This window comes from Chelmon rostratus, chromosome 1 (genome assembly GCF_017976325.1).
Source record: "Chelmon rostratus isolate fCheRos1 chromosome 1, fCheRos1.pri, whole genome shotgun sequence".
NCBI lineage: Eukaryota > Metazoa > Chordata > Actinopteri > Chaetodontiformes > Chaetodontidae > Chelmon > Chelmon rostratus.
This window is the reverse complement of record NC_055658.1, coordinates 760,082-770,634: the sequence shown is the minus strand read 5'-3', so window position 1 is coordinate 770,634 and position 10,553 is coordinate 760,082. Positions and strand designations below refer to the sequence as shown.

Sequence of the window (10,553 nt, the reverse complement as noted above, 5' to 3'; positions counted from 1 at the left end):
GTGAATAATTCACAAAGTTATTCACAAAAAAACTGCGAAAAATTTCCAATAAGAAATGAATGGGAAATTTCCTCAAATTTCAGCCTTTTTCAATTGTCCGCTGCCTCGCCATACTTTCTCCTAGAGACTTCATTCAAACTTTAAAACGTAGATAATTTTGTTGGCTCAAAATGAATATAAAAAAAAAAATAAAATAAAAATGGCGTCTCAGATATAATTATCTTAGATGCCATTATTTTGATTGGTGATTTATTTAACAGTTGAAAATTCATCCTGTGTAATACATAAATCCAAAATTAACTTAATTCCTTTTTCTAGGCCAGTTTGCATTTTTCTTTGTGTTATCCCATTTTTGATTCATTCTGTTTACTTTAATTGATGACGTCTATGATTAAGAACAACACATTACAGAACCAGTTACTGCTGATGCACATTTAAGTTAAGTTCCTCTCAATATTTAGTCTATGATTTAATGGCACTGTAATGTCATGGTTACACTTGACATGACACAAGAAGAGCAAACAGCTACTCATGAAAAAATAAATGACTGAATGAGTATACCTTGATTACAAAGATGTGATGAAAGAATGGAAAGAGAATGCTGTGATTCACTCAAAGTGATTTTATCGTATTGTGACTGACTGTTGTGGTCTGCAGCATCTGTTCTTCAGTGAACATGAGGACTCATCTTCCCTTGGACCTCTCATCTGGACAGCCTTTTTCTGTAACAACAGTGCAGAGGTGGATTGGGTAAGATATGATTTGAATAGTAGACACAAACTGCAGACAGGCAGTTAGTGTTCACCAGTATGTGTATATGTATATTTATTCATAATGTGCTCATGTGAAACTCACAGCACTTGTAGAGCGTGTTGAGCCTGGCAATGTCATTGCGACTCATCTCTTTAGCGTTGCCAAAGGACACGTTAGAATTAGCGATAGGGACCATACCGGGCAGGTTGTTCTTGGAGAACAACAGCACACAGAGCAGTGAGACAGAACCACAGCCCATCCTGCAAAATTAGCCCACACATGTATGATGATGACGCATTGCACTTGTTCTCACCTGTGGTACTGCATGACAGAGTTGTAGTTGTAGGGAGTGTGCTGGTTGAGGGTGGCAATCTTCCTCAAGTTGTGTTTCATTCCTAAAAAAACAACAAGGATAACATTAGCATTTGTTTGGTTCCAATCCATTTTAACTCTAGACAGCAAGGACTCCAGCAGCTCGAGAAATGGTTTGGTACAGATGTTTAATATTCCAAAAACAGTCAGACACAGCAGTCACACAATGAACTTGTGAGCATGTTCAGTGCAAGATCAATTTTGCCGAAAACTGTATCCCTTAACACAATGTGTTTCCCCTGGCACCGTGATGATACAGCTGTTTTTGTTCAAGAGGAGGTGCCACAGAGCCACTATAGCCCCATGAGTGTTCATATTTTCTGTGAAGCTTTTGACCTCGACAGTCACTGTAGGGCAGAGGAAACATGATCTTTTAAAAAGACTAAAGATTTTTAACATTAGTCTGAACATTTTCAATATTTCACATGAATAATATTTCCACTATTTTGGTCTCAGAATGGATCCCTGTCCCAGATAAGTCCGTAGCACACGACAATACCACAGCGTAAAAATATTACATTACAAGTAGTCCTACAGACAAACTTTTACCTTTTATAAGGAGATTTGCTACACAAAGCTAAGAGGCTCCATGAGGCTGCATACAAACAGCTAAATGCTAAAATAGTCTAACAATAACTATGTTGACCTACTGATATTTAGCAGATATTATATGAGCATGTTCACCATTATAGTTTAGCGTGTTAGCATGTCAACATTTGCTAAAAACAAAGAATACAAAGTACACGTGAGGCTGATGGGAATGCCAGTAGTTTCAGGTATTTGGTCACAAACCAAAGTATTGGACAAATGCAATTTTTTAATGTGATCCTAAAATATAATTTCTTGAATCTTTTAGAGAGATAGATACTTTATTCATCTCCAAAGAGAAATTTGCAGTCCCAGCAGCTCAAAAAGGTGGACACACAAGGGCCTGCAAAATAAGAACAGGAACTACTTTCAAGTAATGTGCAACTTACAAGTGATGAACAACTTTCAAGTACAGATCAACCTTCAAGTAAGGCACAACTTTCAAGTAAGAGGCAAAAATCCAATACAAAATACAAAATAACAATATAAGAAAAAATAGTGAAATAAAAATAAAGAACTAAGGGATAAACATCTGAACTAAACATTCGAGCAGTTAAATATGTGTGCAGTAGAGCAGTTGTGCAAAGTAAAATCACTATTGTAAATTAAAAGTTGTGACTCAAAGTAATCTGGGTTTTGCAAAATTGTCTGATATCTGCATTTTTGTATGACTATATAATCACAGAGTTTAGCTTAGAGCCCTTCATAGCGTTTTAGAGAAAACAAATCTTTTTGAATGACCAGGTGTGCAGTGTACTCTAATATGTCATTCTGAATGACAAACAGTTGCATTACCGGACTGAACATTTTGCAGCAGGACTCTAATGTGGTTGTCCCTGTCAGAGCGGGTCTGTTTATGGTTGAATCCCAGAGCGTGGAGCAGCTCATGCTGCATGGTGCTATGGTAAAGGCATCCACGACGGCCGACGGGCCAGAGACACCACCTGCTTCCCACCACGACGGCCGACGTAGGAGTAGCAGCTGGACAGGATCAGAGGTGAGTTGAACAACACTGAAGTCAGAGAAAAGCTTCCATTCTAACTGTAAGTTGTAAGTATAAGTGTTTCTTACCCATTGTTGGACTCAATGCTCAGCCAGTCATGGTCGCTGCTTCTGCTGGGCCTGAAGCGGATGCAGGAGAAGGAGGAGAGGGCCTCAAGTCCACGGGTGATGATGGCCTTCTCACGGAAGGCTGGCATGATAACACCGCACAATATTTAGCCTTTTCCATCCCTCAGCATAAAAACTGTATGATGTATTAGCCCAAATATATGACAGCTTTTCTTTCCTGGGAATTGTTTAGGACCAATCAGTTTGTGAATTACAGAGAACAAAACATACGATTTTGAAACAGTTCTTACTTCAGTTGACATGTTGAAAGACAAAGCCATGCCATCTCTATTTAGAAATGTCTTGGTCTCATTCTTGCCATGTGATGAGAAATTGTTGCAGCAGATTGGATCAGACACTGTCGCCTCACAGCAAGAAGGTGCTGGGTTTGAATCCTGGCTGGGGCATGTGCATTCCTTTGCATTTCCTTTCCATTCATGATTTCCTCCAGAAACACCGGCTTCCCCAGAATGGGTTAAATACAGGGAACAAATTTCCCTCCAGGGATCAATAAAGGATAACTTAATTTGAAGCAATGACATAAAAACTCAGTTGATTTATGAATCTTCTGCTGAAACAATTATTTATTATTATTAGTAATGTAATATCTAAGTGGTGGTTCTAAGTATTTATTACGTCTTAATACATTTCATATGAGAAGATATAAGAAGGTGTAATCAGATAAAATTTTACAAGGTCATTTCATTTCATTCATTCTTTCATTCATTTTTAATGTTGTCATAGCTGTTTTGCAAGATTGGGTTCATTTTGTGTCACTTGGTTCTGTTGTTTCTTTGTTTATTTTAATATGAAAATGGTGCACATGTATGTGTGTGTGTGTGTGAGTGTGTGTGAGTGTGTACACATCTCATGACATTTACTGTTTCATAAAGGCAGTTTCTAACAATATTAAAAAATGTATGTTATCAGTGACTTGCAATGGTTTTCAAACACGTCATGCAAAGTAGTACAATCTGTGCTTTCCCCCTGTCATTGTTCCTGTTTTTGCAACATTTTGCAAGACTGTGTGTAAACCAAACACATGTTGCAATGTGCCTAACATTTAGAGAAGTCATATAAACACAAACAAGGCTTTTGCAACTGCACATGTGTGAGCTTAACCACACAGAGGGGTTGTCTAACTGTGCAAACCTCAGTGTGATAACATAAACATGACACAGCTGCTTTGTGTAGCTCACTTCAGTTGTGTGATATCGTTGTGTGAAGCATCAGTGACTTTCAATGAAAACCTCAACATTTTTCTGCAATTATGTGCTTTTCATTATATTCTAATGAAGTTCTCTAATCAAGTGTAATCATAACTCTGTTTGTGCCACTAAACAATTTAATTGGTAATGAATATAATATTTTTTTTTATATATTTTATTTATTATTGTATTTATTTATAGACCATAATCCCCAGACTGCTGTATATTATAGATATAATCTCCTAATCAATTACTGCTACTGACCTTTTCCCAGAAGGTAAGTGGTCAACCCGTCCAATAGAGGGCTCTTCTTTGATGAGCTAGAGTGAGTTAGAATGACTGGTCACTCAAGTATGAGTACGTTATTTATTCACCATTAATAAAACCATTAGGCAATGTACCACAGTATAGAAGAAACTGACATGCAAACGTCTTCAAGCGACCCCTGTGCACATTCACCTATGAGCAGCCTGGAGAAACTCTGGATAGATATTTCAGAATTATTAGAAAGTGGTACCTCTAACCAGTTCCCCTTAACATCCAGTTTTCTCCTTTTATTTCCCCATAAGGTTTAAAAAATCATCTTATTCCACTCTGTTATCACATTGTGTACTTTACATATCCTATATCAGCTTGTTTCTGTCCTTCATTTAAGTGATATAGTATTTACACTGAGTAAATATTCAGACCCATATTTAATGTCCTCCATCAACTGAAAATATTGCAGATGTCTTTAGTATCATTTTCTAGCTATTTCTCAAAAATGTTTTGAGTATACAGCACTTTCAGTAAAACTGTATATACTCATCAGTAGCATATCATGAATTATTCATCCATTCATCCATCCATCTTCGTCCGCTTCTCCGGGGCTGGGTCGCAGGGGCAGCAGTCTAAGCAGGGATGCCCAGACTTCCCTCCCCCCAGACACTTCCTGGAACTGTAATATACTGGATTCATCATTACCTAATAGAAATCTTCTGGGTATTTAAGAGGTCTATTATGTTTAAGAAGCTTTCATTATCTTCATTTTTACAATGTTAGATTAAGAAAATGTAAATGACTTTTATCATGATCAAGCAATACATACATACATTTATTTTTCTCACTACTCATACACTACTGTTGTTTGGCTTTTAATTGCCAGAACTTATTAATAACAGTTACCTCACTGACGGTAATCTAAAATGATGAAAACAATACAATGCATTGATAAAAGGATAACTCATCCTCTCTCCTTTCCAAGCACACGTACTTCCATTAGCTTACCGTGTGTTGATTTGGAAGGTATGGTGCATTACTATTGAGTTTTAGTGAGTTCTTTATGGAGTTTACTGAACTTCCATATGTCTGCAGCCATTTCAGTCCTGCCAGACCCTCCATCATTTCTATTGCATCTTTCAAAAGGATTTCAGCTCAAAGGCTTATCTTTATCATTTGAACGTGGAGCAAATTACTTGTCTGGCTGAATTTTGGCAAAGTGCGTATAAAATGATGCACAAGGCATGTGGAATACTTCTATTTAGTGTTGCAGGCAGAAAAAATATGGTGTCTCCTTTTTGTAGAAGATGTTTTGTTTTTCAACTTAAAGTGAGATATGGAATGTAAATCCTTTCTTAAACATATATAAACGTACTTTCTACACTTCAAACTAAATTACTATACTACTACACTAGACAATAAATTAAGGTGTGTTTTTCAATTCCTAGTTAGAGTAGGGATAAACAGCAGAACACAAAGCCCTCATCTTGCACAAATGTTGGTCCGAATTACGTAATAACTGCCACTTCCAATTGAGCTGAATTTGTCAATAAGTCTTTGGTGAGCAGGATACCATATTAGGTTGAAAGTTAACTGACTTTGCCAGCTATATAAGTTCAAACACTTCTGTTTCCCCAGGCATTTTCTTGTCTTCTGTCTGTCTTCTGCTGCTGCTGTCCTACAACCAGTCATGATGCTCCAGGTGGCTGTGCTCACTGTCCTCTTCTGTTCTGTCAACAGTTTTACTATACAGGTAGGCATCAGCAGAAACTTCTCACAATATTCTGAAGCTGAGGTCACATCTCTCCTTAGATTTAACACTCTATCTGAACCTACATAGAAGGGAATTTTAACATCTTTATTTCCTATAACACCATTGTGGCTCCATATCAATTCAACTATTTTTAACTGACTTTTTTTTTTTTTACTTTGTGTCAGGCTTCTTTTGAAAAGAGTGATGAGTACTCTGGTAAGACATTGCTACTTTTCAGACAGTAACATTTTGCAAATATAGTCTTACATTGTGCAACTAATGCCTGAACAAACTGTGTCTACTCAGGTAACACCATTGAGGATGATGAATTCAGTGTCTCCACGCTGTTAGAGAGGGCCAATACTAATGTTGGTATGTCCATCTCCTCTGCAACTGCTTTATTCATTATCTTTGATTAAGTTATCATTCTATTAGCAAATGCACAGTGACTGAAACATAATCATAACATAATCTTAAATATACTGTAGAACATAACCATCAGAAAAATGCATAATGCTTATGGTGCATACAGCAAATAAACGAAATAAACCGAATCATCAGTGTGGAAGATTTGACCTGCCCTTATCACAGTCAAAACTAGACAAAAGCATTTTCTCCACCATGCTCATGTCATTTTGCAGGAAAGAACCCAAATGAGCCTCTCGTGATGTTTGGAGACATAGCAATGCCAACTGGTCTACAGAATGCTGATCCCTGCACAGCACGAGGATGCCTGTGGCCTAAAGCCAGCGACGGCAATGTCTATGTACCCTACCGCATCTCCAGACAGTACTGTAAGTCTCAACAACCAGTCCCTTTTTCAAGGCAGGACTTTCATATTGGTTCTCTATAGTAATAATAAATATCACCCATAAACTGTTCACAATTCAAATGATTCAAATAATATCAAATGCACACTTTATACATATTTTTAGTTACATTGCTAGTAGTTAGTGGTAGCAGTAAACTGTAGTGTTGTAGAAATAGTAGGTTTAACAATGAGCAACAGTAATAGCAACGTTAGCAGTAGTAGTAGCAAAAGTAGCAATGGCAATATCAGTAGTAGTTGCAGTGCATGTAGTATGAATATAGTAGTTGTAGTAATAGTAGTAACAGTAATAGCAGTAGCAATAGTGGCAGTATCATTAGCAACACTAGTTGTAGGAGTAGTCACGGAACAGGTAGCAGTAATAGTAGCAATACCATCAGCAGTTGTAGCAGTTGTAGTGGTAGTAGTAGCGGTGCAGTAGTCCTTAAAGCAGTAGTAGCAGTAGCAGTGTTGGCAACAGCAGAAGTAGTAGTAGTAGTAGCAGAAGTGTTAGTAGTAGTCGTATGATTTAACATGATGGCAGAGAGGTCGACAGCATCAAAATCCTCGAAACTGATTTTATTTATTTTATTTTATTTTTTTTTTACTGTCAAGCTCAAAGAGAGAGAGATACCATCATCCAAGGTTTACGGTCATTTGCTGCATCCACCTGCATCCGCTTCACCCCACTGAATGGTCAGATTGACTTTGTGGACATCCAGTCTCGCTCAGGGTATGGACCACACAATGCACATCCCACACATGCATACATGAATACACTTAGAGATCCTTTTTACACACTTGTCTTCAACAAGTGCAGGTCAAGAGTCAGGCCTTACGGGCTATTCTCAAGGGACTTTACTATTATTTACTGCTGTGTTTCAGGTGTTTCTCATTTGTCGGGCGGCGTGGGCGTGGCCAGACAGTGTCTTTGAGTCGCCAGGGCTGTGTTTTCCAGCAGATCATCCAACATGAGCTGCTCCACGCGCTGGGCTTCAACCATGAACAGACCCGGTCTGACAGGGACCAGCATGTTCGCATCTTACTTCAGAACGTTATTCCTGGTGGGTCTTATTACAGAAACTCTTTTCTCTTTATTTCTTTTTGGAAGAGTGAAGGGGGATTGCATGCAGCACAGGGTCACAGGTTGGAATCAAAACCGAGCCGCTACAATAATAGAGCGTTAACGTGGTGTGCATAACTGCTCACTGGTTTCATTACTGCACTTTTCAATCATTTTGAATGCCAAACTGTAATAAAACAGAGACAATATTTGATTGAGCTGTGTGATCCCCTGCAGGAATGGAGGGCAATTTCAGGAAGATCAGAACAAGGAACCTTGGCACTCCCTATGACTACAACTCGGTCATGCACTACGGAAGGTAGCATCTCACTTCAATTACTGAACTTCATAATAATATACTACAAAAAATTATTCTGAAGATTTAAAATTGTGTAATATACATATCACAAGTAAGCATTTTTAAAGGACATGTTCCCTTTTTTTTCAAGTCTGTCTTCATTCAATGCTCACATGTCCATATGTACATTGAATGAGATACAGGACACTTTCTCTCCAGACTGGCCATGAGGAGATCCTAATTATAAGCTGTAAATATATATATGCTATATTATCATCTTTTAAATTTGCTGTGGCAAACATGTTAGCACACAGGTCCTTATTCACACAACCAGCAGACATGAAGAGACATGAGTATTTATATGTAGTCACTCCCCTCTTAGCTAGGCTATACCAACTTTATAAGGTGATAATATGTCAGATTACATGTTTTCATCTTGTTACAGTACATGGTGGCAGGTCTACAGTTTAAACCTCTCATAACTGCTGTGTATTTGTGCCACAGATATGCCTTCTCTAGAAACAGGCAGCCAACCATCGTTCCCATCCCCAACAGCAATGTAGCCATTGGCAGGGCCAGCCAAATGAGCCCTACTGACATCCTTCGGGTGAACCGCCTGTATCGCTGCAGTATGTACCTTTTTTCCTATGAAGCTTCCAGCTGCCCCAACTGAATATCTTCCTTCTTGTTTCTACATCTATCTACACTATATTTATTCTGAGCTATCAACATTCTCACCTGTCTTCCAATCTACCTACCTGGCTACACACTAGTGTACCTATCTACCTACCAACTGTACACTCTCATACTGACAAAAAGGACAGACTAGTGAACGTGGGCCTGCAAAGATGAAAACTTCATGTACATTGTAGCAGTACCAGAAAGAAGTCAAGCAGCTTTTCAAGGTTTTTCTGTCTTTTGAAATTCATTTCAGACTCAACTGTTTCCAGACCTCACCTGGAACCAATGCAAAGAAACAATTTCATCTAGAAATGAAAGTAAGTGTGTCTGGATGTTTTTTTTTTAAAGCAAAAGCCTGTGGTGGAAGGCATAAAACAATATACTGAAAAAAGAAACATATACATGCAAATACACATGCATGCATATTCAGTGATTTTTTTCAACATATTCCTCCTTATTCCAACAGGAAATCAAGAGGAAATGAGGACTGATGAATTGATGATTGATGCAACATTTTATCTACAAGCAAAACCAGAAATGCATCCTGTGCTTAATGATTGTGCTTCAATGAAATTCAGAATTTAATACAATTATTTTTTGTGCTGACCTAATGAAAAATTATAAGTGTCCCGTGACATCATCACAGATTTATATTTGTCAGTATATATAACTACAGTATGTAGTAAGTGCTTGCAAACTTGGCTGAATAATTGATAATGAATAAAAATATATATTTGCTTATCTCAACCTCAAGGCACCCTGTTTCTGTTTTTCACTACCCATACATATGTTGATCTGAAAAGACAAAATGACTAAATACTGTACCAGCATTCACTGCCACAAAAGCTAAGAACTTGTGAATTAAGTACAGGTTGAGCATTGACGTAGAAATCTTTGTGAACTTATACAGGTGATCAGCAATAATTCATGAACAGGGCATGAGGAGGGATAAACACACACAGGTGATCAAACTTACTTAACACATACTGTAGCCTTTTTTTGGACTTGGTCTGAATGATAGACTCAGTACATACTGAGTATGTTCACTCAGACACACAACTGTGGAAACATGTCCCTTTTTAATTCTCATGATATAAAATTGTGAAATAGGACTTGTTTCAATTTTTGTGAATGAGTTGTTAATTTGTGGTCATTTTGTAAGAGGCAGCCTTAGATATTAAAGTACTGTACTGTTTATTTTGTCCATCCTCTTTTGTATACGGTGTGAAGTGGATAAAATGACAGAGTGCATTTTATAACACAAGACACTGCACAGGTGTTGCTTTTATTTTGTTCCCCTCTCTGTGTGTAAAGTGTCACTCTATAGGTTAACTCTGATCAATGGACATAAAAATGATCTAATTTCTAATTAATATAAACAGCTGATGTCAACTGAACAATTAACAGAAGTAAACACTTGCTACACTTTATTGCAACTATCAGAGAAAACAGTAAAAATCAGAGAAAACAGTGAAGCATTATACATTTTGATAGTAAATGCAACAAGTGTCCTTTTTCCCGCCCATAGTAGTTTGGAGGTGTTTCTGTCTGTGTATGTGTGTATGTATAGATAAATGAGTTCAGCTGATTCTTTTGGTTTCTTAGTGTACAAATAATCCATATTTGGTCTTATATACACAGTTATGCTTATATAAAAACCT

General features: G+C 37.6%; 1 protein-coding gene and 1 pseudogene across 1 annotated transcript; one reads left to right on the top strand and one right to left on the bottom strand.

Annotated features, from left to right (window-relative positions):
- Positions 1–107: 107 nt before the first annotated feature.
- LOC121608558 lies at positions 108–3,011 on the bottom strand (annotated as a pseudogene).
- Positions 3,012–5,919: 2,908 nt separating this feature from the next.
- Positions 5,920–10,087, top strand: LOC121604195 (low choriolytic enzyme-like). The gene is made up of 10 exons (XM_041933681.1): positions 5,920–6,042; positions 6,228–6,258; positions 6,349–6,414; positions 6,684–6,836; positions 7,466–7,583; positions 7,736–7,914; positions 8,151–8,232; positions 8,716–8,840; positions 9,146–9,209; positions 9,359–10,087. The coding sequence occupies exons 1-9, from the start codon at positions 5,980–5,982 to the stop codon at positions 9,199–9,201; spliced, it is 873 nt and encodes a 290-aa protein (XP_041789615.1). The 5' UTR covers positions 5,920–5,979; the 3' UTR covers positions 9,202–9,209; positions 9,359–10,087.
- The last annotated feature ends 466 nt before the right edge of the window (positions 10,088–10,553 follow it).

Excerpts from the sequence above, each read along its gene's own strand:
- LOC121604195 (XM_041933681.1), top strand. The coding sequence starts at position 5,980 with ATGATGCTCCAGGTGGCTGTGCTCACTGTCCTCTTCTGTTCTGTCAAC. Across the intron at positions 6,259-6,348 it reads AAAGAGTGATGAGTACTCTG|GTAACACCATTGAGGATGAT; the intron begins GTAAGACATTGC and ends GTGTCTACTCAG. Across the intron at positions 8,233-8,715 it reads TCGGTCATGCACTACGGAAG|ATATGCCTTCTCTAGAAACA; the intron begins GTAGCATCTCAC and ends TTTGTGCCACAG.